Source organism: Camelus ferus, chromosome 19, assembly GCF_009834535.1.
Source record: "Camelus ferus isolate YT-003-E chromosome 19, BCGSAC_Cfer_1.0, whole genome shotgun sequence".
Classification (NCBI taxonomy): Eukaryota; Metazoa; Chordata; class Mammalia; order Artiodactyla; family Camelidae; genus Camelus; species Camelus ferus.
This window is the reverse complement of record NC_045714.1, coordinates 32,132,799-32,151,592: the sequence shown is the minus strand read 5'-3', so window position 1 is coordinate 32,151,592 and position 18,794 is coordinate 32,132,799. Positions and strand designations below refer to the sequence as shown.

Genomic DNA, 18,794 nt, shown 5'->3' with positions numbered 1-18,794 from the left:
TATCATATGGGACAGCACAAGTTTAAAGAGCAAGGAGGTCACTGATGAGCTTGGAGTCTCAAAGCAAAACAATGACAGAAATGTCAAGCACGGTCAGAGAAAATGATTTTCCGGATTCTTTTATGTCCCCCTATAACATCTCAAGAGTCATCAAGAGTAGATCCGAGTCCTACTTTATGCCTGAGGAGAAGCAGGAGACGCAGGAGACACAGAGTATCTGGGAGGCTAGATGCCCACTCCTCAGCCCCCAGTGGATTCTGGGAGAAGAGAGGAAGCAGTAGGGGTTCTTCTTACAAGGTTACATCCCATCAAATCTCCCCTTTCATTTCTGGATGAATTGGATACCAATTACTTGGTGTGAAAATGTTACCCTGCCATAAGACAAACTGAGACATTTTCAAAATTGTATTCGATAGATGTTTACTAGACATCTGTGGTCTCCAGGGGGCCATGCTAAGCATGGTGAGAGATTAAGAAAAATAAGAATTATGAAGCCAAAACCCTAAAAAGCTAGGCAGCATCTAGTTTAATCTTGTCATTTGGTCGGCTCAGAAATTGAGAGAGAGAAATCAACTTGCCACACCATTTGGTTGCAAGGAAACAGAAGCCATATGAGCCAGCTTAGGTAAAGAGAGATTGATTTTAAAGAACCAAGAGTTTCTTGATGAACTCATGGGAAGGAAATGAGCCAGGTCCAAGATGAACTAGGTTGCAACCTACAGGCTTCATTCTCTCTCTCTCTCTCTCTTTCCTCACTCCCTCCATCCCTCCTTGTTTCATATATTGCCACCTTTCTACATATATGCTCTAACCTCTGCCCAGATGGCAGCCTTTATTCCAAAGTCCACACACCCTTAGATCCTGCACCCACTGTCAACACACTCAATCTCTGGGTGCCATCAGCTGTAGTCAGGATGGGGGTGGGGGTTGAGGGGGTGGCGGCTGGATGTGAGATGAGTCAATGTTCTCAGAAAGGGGAGGAGTGGGCAAAAGGGGAAAGTGTTTAGAGTCTTTACTGAGTGGTCATATCATCTGTTCATCTCCCACCTGTTGGCCCTTGCACCTCTGGCAGCCCAGATTCATGGCCAGGCTCCATGAGGGGCCCCCTCAGCCCATCACTTCCTCAGTGCTCTCACTGTTTCAAAATGCATCTAAAATGAGCACTTCTTCAGGCCAACCAGCACAAGAACCGAGATGGTGTCTTATTACCGGTTCATCTTTTCCATTTGCCACACTGTGAGCACTCAACACTATCTGATGAGTGAAAACAATGAATCTGATTACATTATTTGCCAGATCACAAGCATTAACTCACTTACTTATCATATAACCCTTGGGGGGAGGTGCTATGTTTCTCTTCATTTTAATAGGTGAGGAAAACTGAGCACAGAATGCCTGTGTAACTTTTGTAGCCAGCAGGTACCAGAGCTGGGATGTGCACCTAGGAAATCTCACAGGGGGAGCCAGAGTAGGAGGATGCTGTACCCAGAACCAGCAGGACACCCAGTTAAGCCCAGATGTCTCTTCACAAGCCCCCGTTGCCAGGGTGTTCCATAAACCCACCATCTTTACCACCAGCAAAATTGAGATGAGACTTTAGGGAGTAGGTGCGGATGGGGCAGGCAGAAAGGAAATTTTCAGAATTAGCTGAAGTTAACCTGAAATAACCAAGTTTATCAGAAATTAACCAACATGTTTTCTGTTACTAACCAAATAGGGGTTCAAAGTAGAGATTAAGTTGTACTAAAAAAAAAGTTTCATTTATCTTACATCAGAGCATTTGACTAAAAATCCAGGTGAGAGAATGAGATAAATGCTTTCAATTTTTGCTGCTCCAAGTGTGGTCCATAGTTCAGCAACGCAGACATCACCTAGGATTTGGCTATAAATACAGAACCAGGCCTCAGGCAATGTTCAGATTTAACAATATGGCAGGTGCTCTGTGTGCTAATGGTGGAGACCCTCTGCTTCAACAGTCTCTTGGCACCTAGGAAGGCAGGACTAGGTATGAGGGGAGATCTCAGGAGGGAAGTGACATGTGGGTCAAGTCTTAAAGGGGGAGTAGAACAGGAGATCCTTAGGTCAAGAAGGACATCCCAGGCAGAACCACAGAAAGTTCAAAGCCATGAAAAACCTGGGCGGGTCAGAGGAACGGTGGGTGGCCCAGGGTGGCTGGAACAGAAGGTGAGGGGTGAGAGATATTTTATGTTCCACTAGTGCAGCCAAGAAACAAAATCTGAGATGAGTCGACGGCCCTGGTTCCTGTGGTGTTTCTGGAATACAGCTCCCTTTACCTACACGCAGGGCCAGGGGGTGAGCCAACGCCATCTCTCTCACCGAGATGCAGACTGACTAAAAGGAGCCTGTTAGGGGAGGTTTCTTGGAGGACAGACAGAGTGCCTGGGCCAAGATACCTCTGGAAAGAGCCAAGGAGGGGAGGGGAGGACAGCCCAGCCATTGGCCTGTGTGAGATGCTGTCCCTCTGCCCAGAGCTGGCCAGATCTCTGCAGTCGAAAGCCAGCCTTCAGGGCTTTCCCCACTTTGAGGCCTGGACTGCCCCTCCTTCCTGGCCCCGGCCCACCCCACCCTCCTCCACACACAGGGACACAGAGACGAAAGTTCAGCACGTCCTCTGCCGTGCTCTACCTAATTGCTTTGCTAGGAGACTTCCTGACCCAGCAAGCAACCCCATGCCTTCCTGCTGCGGCCCTGATGGAGAATAGGCCTGGGCTTCCAACAACCTTAACCTCTTCCTCCCCAGACCCCAGCCATCAGGGATGGGGTGGGCGGAGGGTCTTGAAGGAGCTAAATGACTGGACAGAGAATGTTATTTCCAACATCCAGCCAGTTGGCTCTCCTTCTGAGTGAATGGTGAAAATAGTGCCCTGGGCAAGCAGGGCGGAAGGTGCAGGGAGATGGGCACCATCCCCAAGATGAGGCGGGAGAGGCCAGGTCATGCGTTCTTACATTGTAGGCCACAGTGTAAGAGTTTGGGGTTTCATTTGTATTGCAGTGAGATGCTCTTAAATAATGGATTATTTTAGAGATTAGACCTTACATCCTTATGGGAGAAGCTGGTAAGGTACCATCTGTAAGAAGACCATTGGGAGATCAGAAAAAAGTGCAAACCAGGAACCACAAAGCAGAGGAAATGAAGAAATCGACAAAAGGCTGTGTCTCCATGCTCAGTGGTAAACCTGGGTCAGCCCATGCAGGCTGAAAGGCTGGACACAACTTGGGGGCAGGAAGGACCAATGAGAGCCCAAAACGATAGACCGGAACCTGTGAGGACAAACCGGAAGCTGTATTTGTCTCTCACAATCTGTGGGTGACCTGCAGAAGCTGGTGCGCTAGTCGCAGCATTGCACTTACCACTTGTGGAGCAGTTGCGACAGCGCTGCTTCACGCGGCGGGACTGACACTATGTTCTATATTCTCTCATCTTCCAGAGACCCGTGGGGTAACGAGGGAGAGCAAGCCTCACTACACAAGTGCATTTCAAGTCTTTGAAAGTTCAGCATTCCACTAGCCAGAGTAAGTCACATGGCCAAGTCCAAAGCCAAGGCATGGGAAGTCCACTCCATCTCTGGTAGGAGGAACCAGAGCTGCATATCAAAGTGTGCAGACTCCGGGTGGGTGAATAATTGAGAAAAGTGATACAACTGCTTTTCAATGTTACACTAATCTGTGTGACCAGAGGTAACCGTGGATGTGCAGAGAAGGGGATGGATTCAGGAGACAGTTGCAAGGCAGGACCCATGGGGTTTGATGAGAGATCGCATACAGGAGATGACAGATTAGGAGGAATCACGAGGGAGTGCAGTACAGCTGGAGGAGAAGGAAGGTGCTGTCTCCAGTTTGAGAGGCATCCCATGGTGGGGTCAAGTAAGCAGTTGGCTTTAGGGACTTGAACGTAGAGACAAGGTCTGGAGAAAGGTTTAGAACAGACAGTCATCAGCTTATCAAAGCCTGCCAGAGGGCTTTGTGACGTATTTGCTTGTGGCCATAACCTGCGACCTTGTGGGTGGTCTATTCTCCCTTCTCCAACCACACACCCTGATATGGACCCTTGAAGACATCAGCTCTCACAAGTTCAAGGTGCTCCATGCCGCCACCTAAGAGGACAGTTGTGTCTCAGGTTTAGAGAGCTGAAAGGAGGAGATAAACTCTGCATTTGGCCTCGCTTAGTTTTTGTCTGCCTGTACTTACCAAAAGGGAAGGGTTGGAATCTCCCACTGCCAGGTGGACTTACCAATTTCTTCCTGTAGTTCTCTCATTTATACTGCATGAGTTTTGAGGCTATCTGATTTGGTACGTGCTTAAAATTGACTCTTCTTTGTAAGTTGAACCTCCCTATCCTTTACAATCTTTTTTTTTTTTTTTTGCCATAGGATTCTAGAATTAAAGACATGCAAAATACAAGCCAGATACTTAGTATTTTAGATTCAACTAAAACGACTGTCAAAGTGCTTAGAAACTTTCATACAACTTCTAAGATGCTATCAACTTCTGAACATCAGGTGTTGTAGCCTTCAACAATCACAGCCACACTTTTGAACCTGGTACTGCTCCTTCCCCTATCACCAAGTTAAGATGGCTTGGAATTATGACTTGACCTCATTAGGGATATTTTTCCTTTCCTTTGGCCTTCACTACTTTTTTTAAAAATTGAAGTATAGTCAGTTACAATGTGTCAATTTCTGGTGTACAGCACAATGGCCCAGTCATGCATATACGTACATACATTCATTTCATATTCTTTTTCATTAAAGGCTATTGTATGATATTGAATATAGTTCTCTGTGTCATACAGAAGACATTTTTTAAAATCTATTTTTATAAATAGTGGCCAACATTTGCAAATCTCAAACGCCCAAATGTATCCATCCCTTCCCACCCCCTTCCTCCTGGTAACCATAATATTGTTTACTATGAGTCTGTTTCTACTTTGTAGATGAGCTCATCAGTGTCCTCTTTTTTTTCTTTCTTTAGATTCCACATATGAGTGATATTATATGGTATTTTTCTTTCTCTTTCTGGCTAACGTCACTTAGAGTGACGATCTCCAGATCCATCCATGTTGCTGCAAATTGGCCTTTGCTACTTTTTAATAACCAGGTGCTACGGACTATTTGTGCCCCCTCCCTGCAAATTCACACATTGAAGCCTACTCCCTAGTGTGTTGGTATTAAGAGGTAGAGCCTTTGGGAGGTGATTCAGTCATGAGGTTGATGCTCTGGTGAACTGGATTCGTGCCCTCAGAGGCCTCAAAGGGCTCGACCTTTTGCCCCTTCCCCCATGTGGAGACACAGCAAGATGGCTGTCTCTGAACCAGGAAGCAGGGCCTCGCCAGATACCAAATCTACTCCGCCTTGATTTCCAGCCTCCGAAACTGTGAGGAATGTTTGTTGTTCCTAAGCCACTCAGTCTGCGGTTTTCTCTGAGAGCAACCAGGACAGACCAAGACACCAAGTTTACCCAGATACTTATTGCTCCACTTTCTCTCCGTAACCTCCTACAGCGCTTTCTTGCTTTGTTTTTCCTCATGTTTAAACACTTCATCCAAAGTATTTGAGTGGCGGCTTTTGAGTGGCTAGACCTAAAATTCTAACTTCAAAGTTCTTTTCCTTTGGTTCTTAAGAATGTAACTTCACCAACAAGGGTTGTTGCTGGGGAATCTGGAGTCTGTGGGAATCTCAGCTCGAAAGGGCTTTGCTTTTGCTCATTCTCTCCGGAAGCTTTCAGAGTGATCTTTGTCTTGTTACTCTTAAAATTTTATTAGCTAGCAGCGAAGATGAATGAACTACATTACAGTTACGAACCCACGTGAAAGAATCTCTCAATAACTTTTTGTGGGGGGGGGATGGGGGTGTAATTAGGTTTGTTTATTTTTAGAGGAGGTACTGGGGATTGAACCCAGGACCTCATGCGTGCTAAGCATGTGCTTTACCACTTCAGCTATACTCTCCTCCAGAATCTCACAATAGCAAGTGAAATGTGACAATACATGTACCGTGTCATTCCTTTTACATAATGTCCAAAAACATGCAAAACTAAAGCTCAATAGTAAATTGTTCAGGGATGCACATATATGGCAAAATTGTGAAGAAAAGCAAGGGAAGGCTAAACCCCGAACGCAGGTCGTGGTTCTCTCTTGGTAAAGGACGGGGATGTACCAGGAGGCAGGCCCATGCGGTAGGGGCGGGAGGTCTTCAGTACTGAAACGTGCTGCTGTCCTGGCTGCCGGTAAGAACATGGGTATTAATTTTTAAATACCTCACACATATTTGCTGCATGTATGTATTGTCAGGTAAACCATTCCACCTGTGACCGGCTGCCCAGCAGTGGCTCACAGGTCAGGACTACTGGGAACAGGAGATAGCAGGGTGCATGCCCTATGGGAGTGAGAAGTGGTTACTCCGGCCCAAGCGGCCAGGGACAAACTGGGGCTAGAGATGGAGATGAAGGAGCCCTAAGTCGGCTCTAAAGTAAGAAATACAGCAAAGCACCTCTGGACGCACCTTTAACCTCCACTGGAGCAAGAGCTGTCACTAGCTGTTCTCAGGCGTGGCTCTGAGCCTTTCCTGGCACCCACACCTCAGCATTTCCTGTCCCCATCTAAATGGTCGGCCTGAAGGGCCTGAGGCTGCTCTCGGAGACTTTGAGTCCACTGCGTGGCCACAACAGCCTTTCCGGTCATCAGTCCCTAAAAGGTCTCCAGCCTCCAGATGTCACTGACTTAATAAGAGACTCATAACTTCACCTCAAAGTCTAGCAGGAGTCCACTCCCTAACCAAGGTCCCCCTTCGGCTCCCTCCCACCGTGGTCTAGGTGTGGGGGGCCGAGGATACTCCAGCTACCGCTTTCCTCCATTGAGTCTCTTTTAATTAACTGATTAATTAATTCGCAGGGGGAGGTAATTAGGTTTATTTATTTATTTTTAGAGGAGGTGCCAAGGATTGAACCCAGGACCTTGTGCATGCTAAGCATGCGCTCTGCCGCTTGAGCTACACCCTCCACGCCTCCAGCGAGTCTTTAATGTACCTGGCAATGCTGAACTCGTTGGAAATTTTTACTTTCCCTCTCCTAGGTGATGGCTTTTAATCAACGGCAGGTTTCTTGAAGACCAGCCAAAGAAGGCACGTGAACAGCAGAACTCCATCCAGGAGAGCTTTTATTTGTACGGAACAGTTTTAAAAATACAGAATAAAATAGCTTTATCTCTACTATTATTCACAACATCTGGTCCGAACATTACATATTTTTAAAATACTTAAACGTTTAATGAAGCCATGTTAGAAAAACAATATGAAAATTCTTCTTAAAAACTCCATAAAAGAATTACACATCTCCAAAAACAACCCCACCCCAAATACCCTCAGTATGCAAAATAAAAATTAAAAACAAACAGAATCCCAGAAAGGTATATAGCCAAAGTCAGTCACGAAAACTTAAGGAAAATATAGGCATCCTCACTGTTTTAAGAACAGTCAGAAATGTGTTAACATGTCAAACAAAGGTTGTTACGAATGAATGAAAAGGGTATTAACTTGACTGTCAGTGAGACGGCCCCAAGGGGTCCTAAGTGCTGGGAAACACACAGAGCAATTCTAAAGAGGCTGGATGTCACCCGGGTGGAGTGATGATGAGGTACAGTGGACAACAACCTAAAAGGACAGGAATGTGTGAGGTTGCGGAAAAGGGATCCTCAGCGCTCCCGTGCTTCGTGGGTCCACGGGCGGAGGCTGAACGCTGGCAAAAACAGGCAGTCTTCTTACACACTTACACACTTCCAGTTGTGACTGCAGGAGGGGTGGAGGGTGGAAACCGTCCCAGTCTCTGTATCAAAATCATGAGGGGACACAACACAACACGCACAGCATGTGAGGCCCCAGGCACTTCCCGAAAGCCCAGGGGTGGCTCCCTGGAGAAGCGGGCCCTGGGAGAGCTCAGGCCTGGGGAGGGGGACGGGCGGCTGGGGACATGGCTGGGTGAGCACACCGGGGGCCAGCGACAGCCACGCCAGGCCTGCTGCCTGCAGCTGAGTGCGCACGCCCAGCATAACCGCCTGCAGGGTGCTGCCTTTGCTCTCGCCAGACAGGTTCCGGAGTGAGGCTTCCGCCACAGCTCCTCATTCGTCTCTTATCTGGCCTGGCCACTCTGTGGCATCAATATCACGGACGATTACAATTGCCAACTTCAAGTCTAAGTTGCTAATACCAATACTTCAGCAAGGACATGAATTAAAGAAAGAACAACTTAGCTCATGGTCATAAAACATACACATGGGTAAATAAAGTATACACACATACCAGAGATTCATCAATGGAGAAATTCTATCATCACATGACATTGTCATGAATATTTTCATTCCCTCCCTGGAAAACTGTGACTATTATCCTGGGTAGAAATGTTATTTTACTATATGGAAATACTGTAATATTCATGCATAAACCAAGCTGTCATCATGAAAGTCAGTATTCTACAGTATGAAGTAAATCCTGTGTGAATTTGTTACCATGAAAACGGGAAACCATCAGGACCCATGATGCCTGGTGAAGCCACTTCCCTTGCCTTGATCAATCACAAGAAACTTACTATCATTTAACATTTGAAACCCTCTTAAGAAAGATTCTGTATTAGTGAATCTATGTTTAATTCCCTAGTGAGAATGAGAAAGCATACTGACTACAAAGACTGGAGCTATTTCCCATTATTCTGTGAACCATGTCAGATATTTTATAAAAAACCAGTGGTAGGTTCTCCCTTGTCCCCACAGTGACAGGGCAGCATCTACTGCCCTTATAGTTTTTACTTTTTACACCAGGATCACCAACGTAAATGTAAAGATGGTGGGTAAGCGTTCACTGTGGAAATTGGAGACTGAATGCCCTGCCCAAGGACATTTACATTCAAAATATTTTAAAACATTCTACTGGCCAAGGCATGGTGGATACATGGCCCCAGCAATGCAAGTGGGAGAAGCTCAGGCAGACCATGCACGGCCACCATGACCCCCAGAACCTCCCCTTTGGGTGTGGACTTAAACCAAGAAACAGTTGAATACATTTTTCTTTCAATTACAGATTGATTCTGTAAGCATATCTGCTAGTAAGAGGACCACTTCCTAAACCTTCTGTCCCCTTCCCCCATCTCGGTCACAGAATCTAAAGTTGGCCCCAGTGGAAGGAGAAGGGCGAAAACCTTCCTTCCAACAGGAGGTGTGGACAAAGGGCTTCTTTGCACATTTGAAGGCTTGCAGAAAACATCCCCCCCAAGACAGCAGATTTGAAATTTCCCAATAAAGCCCAGCCAAGGAGGGCTTTCAGAAGGGAATGAGTTTCCAGATGTTTGAAGCACTTACCCTGAATGTTACCCACTAGGAGGGAAAATGCCTGGGTCAAGTTAAGCTGATGGGGAACTTGTTCTTGAATTACTAATGGTTCAGAGGCTTCATTTGGATATCTGGTCCTTCTGCTCACCTAGAGCTAGAATATTGCAAATCTCTGAGATGTTTAACAGTTTTCCCCATTGTTCAGGGGAGAGAAATTGGGAGATGCCAGGCAAAATACAAACAGAAGGAACTAAGACCACCTAGGGTGACAACTAGGGCTGTCAGCCTTGCGGGCTTCCCAAGTGAAGTGGCATTAACCAGTGTGCTTCTAAAGTAACTATGCACCAAATACACGTCAAAAAACATACCATACACATTAAAATTTAGAATCTAAATCTTTTACTTAATCTGCAGTTAGGTCTTGGCAAAACAATGCAGTGGCTCTGAAATGTTCCTGCCAGAATACGCCTTAAAGCCCCAAACTTTCCAGGAGTCAAGGAGGCTGCAGAGACACAATAATGCTGCCAAAGACATCTCCGCGTGGTGAAGCAGAGCCAGCCGTGGGGGGCGGGGGGCAGGAAATTCACCCCGTGGACACAAGGCTGCCGAGAACCAGGCCTGCTGCTGGAGACAGGAATGCCTTCTGCCATCCAAGGTTCAGCCAGAAAACAAACACTTAAGAAGCACAACCTCATGAAATGAGGTCACTCAGGCTTTTCCTTTGGTTGAAAAATTTCAAACCAAACTCCATAAAAGTCATTTTTGTCAGAAAGAATTTAATATTATTAATTAGAACTCAATAGAGGGGGCCTTTCAGTTGCTTTTCTCACCACCTTCAGCAATAACTTAAATAACAAAGGCAGCATTTGGCCAGGGGATCTAATCTTCTCTGCAAAATCAAGATCCAGTGGACATTCAACATGCAACACACGGAAAAGCCTTAAGCCTTAAGCCTTAAGCCTTAACTGCCAGACATGACTGGTGGCAGAACTGCAGGGGTGGATCTACCAGGACGCGGGACCACTCAGTGTGGCGGCTCTGCTTGTTACCTGCCCCGGCTTCCCTTCTTCACAAAACAAATTCACGGATAACTTAACCCATGGTTTCTGGGCTCTGGTCCAGTAGTCAGTTTTGATAAATAGATTAAGCATTACAGTATTTACACTTTCATGGTACCGAGCAATACAAAACACAACCACAATAATGGTTACTGGCCTTCGAGAGCCATGACAACAAGCTTCCCTGATGGTGTCCACAGCTTTACAAATGCTGGTTCTTTCCTTAATAGGGAATAGGAGGTGAGGGACAAGTAATAGGGATGTAAGGTAAGAGGGATGCATGGAAAAAAACTCTGATGTCAAAAATCTGCTTTAGTCAATAACATTAAATAGGAATAAAATCTTGTAATTATAGACACACACAACAATAACTGACATCCACATGACAGCAGAGCCAAGACTTCCATAAACATCTACTTGGTGCCCTTGTGGCATGTATACCCACCACACCAGCCAGGAGTGATAAATGCCAGATAGAGTGTCTCAGCTACTAGCGAAAAAGAGGCCAGCATGAGATGTGCTGGCCTGCCTTGGGCCAGGGTGGCACCAAGAAAAGTGTAGCTGAGAATCAGATACTGGTTTCAAGGTACCTCCCCTTCCCCTCCCATCCCAGTTTTCATTCTAATACCTGTACAGACCTTACCCATGCACAGATTTGGGCATAGGGTACCAATGTTACCATTTTCAATCGGCCAGTAGCCCCCTCCTACAGGAGCATCAGGGAACACAGAATCACATTTGACCAGTCAGTTGTGACAATGCAAGGCAACTGCCCCTCGACCAGAGCAGGTCTCTGCAGGTGCAGGACCTAGTGCTTCCAGGGACAGAAAGCTCCTGGACCCTGGAGGGGGCTTGTAAGAAAGCCAGAATAGGGTGTCAGAAGGGGACTGAAAACAAGGAATCGCTGTGGATTTCAAACAGCCATTCCCACAAGAGGAAAGGAACTCCAAATTCAGTGACCATAGCCAGCAATGGGTGCTCTCAAGGGCAAAGGGACCTAAGTAAGGAGACAGATGAGACACTGTATTAGACATGATCACAACCCACAACAAAAAAGCTATTTGTAATCTGTCTTAGCTCTGGGGTGGAGAATGTAAATGCAGATATACAAACATATATGTTACTGCTTGTTACTTAGCAAGGAACTACAGATTCATGCCTCACTGTGGCCAGGCCACAGGGCGAGCTACGGCTATACTGTGGCCTGCGAGTCTTCATCTGAACTCCGACTGCTGGCGCTCTTGCCGAAGCTTTTCCACGTGTAGCCTGCAAAGGTTGGGCTGATGGGTAAGTAGCTGAAGCATCTGTACTTTTTAATAACGTTCATGCCAAATGGCAAATCATAGGATTCCATGCCATCGAGAGACTTGCTCCCTTTGCCCACACCCTTCTTCCATTTCCTGATGCCTCTTTCCTCTGGAGTGCCTGCAGAACACACAACGAAACGAAAACAAAGCAATGGAATGTTTAGCTGAGCGGTTCTACCAAGAATCGAGATTCCCCACTACCGCTGTCCCAGAGACTGAACCGGCTGGGACGAGAGCAGGGAGCGCCCAGGCAGCAGCTGATGCCCAAACCAGAGATCTAAGAATCACTCATGTCTCAAAACAACCACTTCTCCTTCAAACGCAAATCTGATCTTACAAAATGGGGCCAGAGTCCTTATCACACCTTACAATGATTTCAGCACTTTGTCGTTGCACACCCACACCCGCCCCGCATCCAGACATAGCACATTTTATACCGCGTTGCTCCATTTCTCGTGTGTGTGTGTGTGTGTGTGTGTGTGTGTGTGTTGGGGGGGGCATTTGTCATGTTTTCCCCACTGGCTGTGCTCCTGTGAGGATGAACTTCCACTGGCACAACAATCCAGGCGATTCTGTACCCTGACAGCTGAGTCAGGGAGAGAGGTCTGGACCCAGAGTTCGGCAACTCCTGGACTCCTTTTCACAAATCTTCCCAGTGCAGCCAGAAGCACTGGCGCCTGCTTTCAGCTGCCTGGGAGCCCTGGCAATACGTTTCTCTGCCTGAGCCTGGGTGAGGAGCGCGAGCCCGTGGTGCAGTGCTTAGGAACCTCACTATTTTCCTGCATGTAAGCTATGCCCTCCCATGGGCATTTCAGTAACAAAACCGACTGTAACTTCCCTCTGTCTGATTGCTTTGCCTCTCTCTCAGTCAGTGCTGACTTAGGAGAGACAGAAGACTGGTACTGACCTCCCACAGATCTAACACCTCCCATCTATTCAGTGCATGGGACTTCTTCTGCCAGATGTGTTCATCTCTCGTTTCCCCAGTAACCTCTTCTTGACTGAGGCTTTTTAAAGGTAGATTAAGGGGAAAAATCTCAATAAAGCCTTCAAGCTCAAGAATAAACACCCCCATGACAGCAGACAAATCTACCAGTGCGTCCACGGCAGCACTTTACAACAGTACAAAGCAGCCTCTTCTAGGAAGCTGGGAAAGCACAAGGCAGGGCCCACATCACATCCCAGCCCTGTCACCCAGCACTTGGCATAGAATGCACCCAGCTGTGAAACAAGGGCTAGGGGTGCTGTAGGGCCAGCCGCATCTAGACATCTCTCAGACACCGGTCCCAGCAGCAGCCTGTCTTCGGAATGACTCGTTTAAAGGACAGGCTCCTCAAGGAGGAGAATGCTGCTGGCTGTTGGCAGCTGGCTCAGGAGTGTGTGAACAAGCCAACGCAGGCCAAGCTGCACGGCCCCGGACAAGGCTGTGCGGAAGGGGAGGCAGCCTGGAGCGTGCTCAAGGCATCCCACTGCCATTTCACCACATGCAAGGAATTTACTTGCTTTCTCTTAAAAGTAACTCAGGAAGAAGGAAAAAACCAAAAACCCAAAAAACTAATACATTTATTAGCAAAAGAGTGATTCATGAAAGGATGGCTAGGAGTGTCATCTTCATCACTTTAGGAAAGACAGTTTTAACCGGTGATGGCTTTGAACTGATTCACTCTTCCTTCTTCCCGTACTCATTTGGCAAAAAAGTGAGTCACAGGTGTAATAAGCAAGTTTGATGTATAGCACATACCTGGGATGGTATTATCCAAAATAAACGCCACACAGCCTCCAACAAACATAGCAGTTGTGAGAAGAACATTCAGTACTTGATCGATGCCTGTTATCCCTAAAAATAACACAGTAACAGGTCACTGCCAGTCCAGACAGACCCGCCCTTGACTTACAAAGGAGCACTGGGGTGGTCACTAATCACCAGACAATGCAGTGCACGAAACCATCAACTTCTGTTGTGCGTGTGGGCGTAAATTCTTCCTAGTAACATTTTAAACTACTACGAATACTTTCCACAATAATCAAAAGTTACCATAAAAGATCCTAACAATGTTCACAGAAGAGCAATCTAACAAAGTCAACCCTGTAATAAACAGTGACGTCTTTGGGGGTGTTGTTTGCAGATTAAAAAAAATCACTATAAAAGATGACTGTTGTAAGGCTGAAAAATTTACAAAGAAAACAACAAAAATATCTGTGGGATGAGCAACCAAATAAAGGGCTTCAGAACCCTAGGTTACTAATCAGTGCTTAGCTGCTTTAATTAGGAACCAACTTGATTTATAAAGATGTTATCACACAAATGTGATATATTAAGAAGTAAAATGCAGGAAGAATTTTGTTATTAGATGTTCAGACACTTTCTGTATTTAAAAATAGAATGATTCCCCAACAGAAAAGAACAAGTGTTGGTGAGAATGTGAAGAACAGAAGTCCTTGTGCCCCACGGAGCTGGTGGGAATGTGAAATGGTTCACCTGCTACTGAAAACAGTTAGGTGGTTCCTCAAAATGTTAAACACAGAATTACCATGTGAGCCAGCAATTCTACTCCTAGGAAGATACCCAAGAGAAATGAAAATGGGCACTCAAACAAATATAGTCAGTCCTCATTATTGGCAGACTCTATTCTCTGTGAATTCGCCTACACACTAAAATTTACTTGCAAACCTAAAATGAGCACTTGTGGTGCTGCCACCGTCCTCCGTGGATGTGCGCAGAGCAGTGAAAACTTTCGGCCGCCTGGCGCACGCGCACATTCCCAGCTGAGGTCAAACAAGGTAATGCTCTGCCTTCCTGTTTCAGCTTTCAGACTGTAAGCAGTGTCCTTTTAGCACTCATGCAGTAGCACTTTTTTTTTTGAGTTTTTGTGCATTTTTGTCGGTGATCTCGCTGTTTAAAATGGCCTCATGTATCGTGCAGCTGTGCTGTCTAGTGTCCTAACTGCTAGACGGCCATGACGCGCCTAAATGGAGAAGGTGTGTGACAGATGAGCATCACTCAGGCGTGCGTTACAGCGCTGTTGGCTGTGTTTCCCCAGGAGCAATGGTTCAGGATCTGCTAAGTCCAAGTTCACGATGACTTCACGGAACACAACTACCACGAATGAGAACTGACTGTACTCAGACACCAATGTCCGTAACAGGACCATTCACAACAGTCAATAGGTGGGAACAACCTAAATGTCTATCAATGGAAAAATGGATAAACAGATTATTATATATACAATGGAATATTTTTCAGCCATAAAAAGGAGTGAAACACTTATATATGAGATAACATGGAATCTCAAAAACATTCTGCCAAATGAAAGAAGCCAGGCATGAAAGATCACATATTATAATTCCATTATATGAAATATCCTGAATAGGTAAATCTATAGACATAGAAAGCAGAGTGGTGGTTGCCAGGAGTTGGAAGAAGGTGGGTTATAGAGATGAACTGTTTAATAGGTATGAAATTTTATTTTGGGGTGATGAGAATGTTTTAGAAACTAGATAGAAGTGGTGGTTATACAACATTGTGAATGCACTAAAATGCCACAGAACTGTTCACTTCAAAATGGTTAATTTTATGTTATGTTAATTTTATCTCAACACACGCACATTATGGTCCCCAATTCTGTATATCATGTCAGCAGCAAAAGCTGTTCCCCCTTTGTTCGTTCTTCGTGACATTTGGGTTCTAAAATAAAAAGGAGTTAAAAAGGTTTCTCTTGCCAGGGGGACAGGGGGTAGAAAGGGACAGACTGGGATTTCAAAATGTAGAATAGATAAATAAGATTGTAATGTGTAGCACAGGGAAATAAATACAGGATCTTGTGGTGGCTCATAGCGAAATAGAATGTGACAATGAATGTATGTACGTTCATGTATAACTGAAAAACTGTGCTCTACACTGGAATTTGACACAACATTGTAAAATGACTATAAACTCAATAAAAAATGTTGAACTTTTAAAAAAAGGTTTCTCTTGAACTCAAAGTAGCTGTAATCCCAGCAGAAAAACATGTTTTGCAAAGTGTATGAAGTTGAATTTGAAGCAATGATACATTTTAATACAGTATTAGTGCAAAAAATCAAAAGGTTTTACATAGGTATTCTCCCAAAGGATAAGGTCCTGGTTTTAAAAAGAAAAAAGGAAGGAAGGAAGAAAGCCCTTAACATGCACATCAGTTACATGCACAGGCCAGCCCCTGTGGGAAGTACAAAGGGCTTCTTGATAAACTTCAGCAAAGTGGGATTTAAATGAAATACACAGATGGACAGTCACCAAACTATTCCTGAAGTTTCAAAGTCCTCTCCGACTGGTGAGGAGCTCTTTGCGAATTGGTGGCTGTGGTTCCAACTCCCCGGCAAGATTTGAGGCCTGTTTTCCCTACCTGTGACAAGAGGGTTCTGTCTGAGGTAACTTGGAAGGACGAGCCCAAAGAAGATTGAAAATCCAAGCACGAAGAGGTTCCGGGAAGAATTTAAATCGATGAACTGCAGGTTAGAGAGCCCAACGGCTGTGATCATTCCTGGAGAGGAAACATCAGACCACAAGTTCCATCAGCTCACCCACGGCATGGATGACAAAGAAATACTCAGGCTGTCGCAGGCAGGCTCCCTACAATGTCCCCTCTCTGTCCCATCAGAAACAAGTCGGGAGACACAGGACACAGGACCACCTGGGTCTCTGGTCCAAACGACCCTCGGCCCAGGCTTATTATTATAAACATCACACTCTGCTTTCTTTAGACCAGGCAGAAAACTTTGGACTTTGGTTCTCCCTTAAAAAACTGTATACAAACATTTCTATTACATTGGGGAACCCACCAAAATTTCAGTCCCTGATTACCATAGCTGAGTGGCACAGAGCTCAAATCAAGTCCCAATGTAAAAATGGTCAGTTTTTAATGGCATAGAGGGGAAGATACTTGAGTTAAATCCATCAGAAATACCAACTAGGGGGACTAACATTTAATCTGATTTTTCCTAGTTCAATTATTCTACCTTTAACATCAATTCAACTCAGAAAGTGATGCAGGTTTTTATGTTTTTAAGGTACATCCTGTTTGTATTTTAAGATAGAAATTTATTGTTACCTTCAATCTTACTGAAGGGATTCCTTAGCAAATGTGAAGAAAGAAAAGGAACCTGAGAAGGAAGCTGGCTATCAAGGAAATGGAATTTTACCAAAGAGAGTACAGAAGAGGGCACCAAGCACAGGATCGGGAAGGGAGGCGAACAGGGCGCTGAACTTCCCGATCATGCCCAGCGCGAGCATGAGGGCCGCGCCGTACTGGATCACCCGCCGACTGCCAACCTGTGGGGCACACCAGAGGGCAGAGAAGGGTGGTCACCTCGAGGTCCTCTGACAGCACAAACTTCCATTCAGCCCCGCTCCACCCCCGCCCCAGGCAAACGTGACAAAATCCGCAGACAAAATCTAGGTTACTCTTCAAACTTTTAGTTAAGAGGGGTCAGTTTCATTTCACAATGAGGACTGACTGCAATAAATAGTTACTGTTAGACATCCAGAATAAAAAGACTCCCATCACCTCTCCGTGTTCCCACCCCATCTGGTTCTTGCCGGAGGCTGGCTCCTCTGCTCCCCTTGACTACAGGGACCCTGGGGTTCAGCCTTCAGGTCTCTGAGCCCTGGGCAATGTCACCTCAGTGTGCACCTGCTCCTGGCTCAAGTCCGGGTTTCTAATGCCCACAGTCAATGGCCAGGATGACCTCCTACTGTCCCAAATGCAAAAGCTACACTTTACCTCCTCTTCTCTTCTAAGTTCTGGCACTTAAAACAGACAGAAGCCCCCAGACATTTCTGGAACTTCCTCTCCTCCTGGTGTCTTACTCAGGAGAGGTGGCACAACCTGGAGGCCAAGGAGTGCCGATTCTAGAACCCACTTGCCTGGCTCCTGTCCCCACTGCAACTCTAACTGTGTGATGGGCTTAGCGCCTCTGGGTGGCAGGATCCTCAGCTCCGTAACAATGAGCAGTGTCCTTCTGCTTTGGGGATTAAATGAGGCCCCTGGCAAGTATTAGGGTACTTGGCAGCCCCCCATCCGAGCTGGCTGCCTCTGGCCTTTCCTCTGCGCACCTGTCCTCTCTATGACAGACTGACCTTTCTAACACTGTGATTTAGGAGGTCAGTTCCCTGCCTAAGTCTTCTGGCGCTCATACCCCTTGTGGCCAGTTCTCAGACACATCTTTCAAAGTACTACCCCAATGCTACCTCCTCTGCAAGCCTTCCTTGATTCCAAGGCTAGGCTCTCCCAACTCTGGACTTCTGTAGCACCAGGTAGAGGATTTTTCATGCGGTCTCAACTTTATTTGTTAAGCTTGATCTCTGCCTTCCTAGCGACTGTCACTCAGGCAAGGAGAGATGGGGCTGGCACTGGGTTCAAGAATTCTTCACTGTTGGCCCCTGCTCTGTGCTGTTTCCCCCAAGAAGACACCTCGAGGGCACAGACTGGATAAAAGAGGTTCCAGAAACAGCTGGGGTGGCGTCCACAGGGCCTTGCTCGACTTACGGTGAAGAAAAGATGGCTACTTAAACTTAAGTAGTTGAAATGAAACAAATTAAAAAATTCAGTCCCCCAGCTGCACTATCCACATTTTCAGTGCTCAGTAGCATGCGTGGCTAGGGGTTCGCACAGCAGACAGTGCAGGGGTGGAACATTTCCACTACTGTGCTATGTTCTCCTGGATGACGCTGGGCTGGAGCTTCCAACAGCTTCTCAGTGGGCCCAAGGGTCAAGTTAAGAATATGAGTCAAAGCTTTTACTGAGCTGTCTAGCTAGAATCCGTCACAGCTGACCCCGGAGGCCAGCCTCCACTGTCCTCATTTATAGCTCCTCCCACTACAGAAGCACCAAGTGCAGGGAAGCAGTGAAAAGGGTCAATGCAAACTGGCAAATGGAGCAAACTGTGGTATGCTTGGCTGTAGTATATGATAAGGAAGCCTTTCATTTACAGCTTGTTCTGCAGTAAACATTTTTAAGGACCTACCATGTGACCAGCATTTGTTAGACTAGGGGGGGCAGTGGTGAATACAAAGATGAGTAAGTCATAAGCTTATGAGTAAATAATTGTACTGTTGCA

The 18,794-nt window shown here is 46.0% G+C and overlaps 1 protein-coding gene across 7 annotated transcripts in view; it reads right to left on the bottom strand.

Annotated features, from left to right (window-relative positions):
- Positions 1–7,157: 7,157 nt before the first annotated feature.
- SLC23A2 (solute carrier family 23 member 2) overlaps positions 7,158–18,794 on the bottom strand; it is a 112,047-nt gene continuing 100,410 nt past the window's right edge. For all 7 annotated transcript variants that reach the window (XM_032461873.1, XM_032461874.1, XM_032461877.1 and 4 more), the window contains 4 exons: positions 16,878–17,007; positions 16,082–16,219; positions 13,441–13,536; positions 7,158–11,817 (listed from right to left, as the gene is read on the bottom strand). In XM_032461873.1, coding sequence (XP_032317764.1) covers positions 11,585–11,817; positions 13,441–13,536; positions 16,082–16,219; positions 16,878–17,007 — 597 coding nt within the window. In that variant the 3' untranslated portion in view covers positions 7,158–11,584. The remainder of the gene's footprint in view (positions 11,818–13,440; positions 13,537–16,081; positions 16,220–16,877; positions 17,008–18,794) is intronic.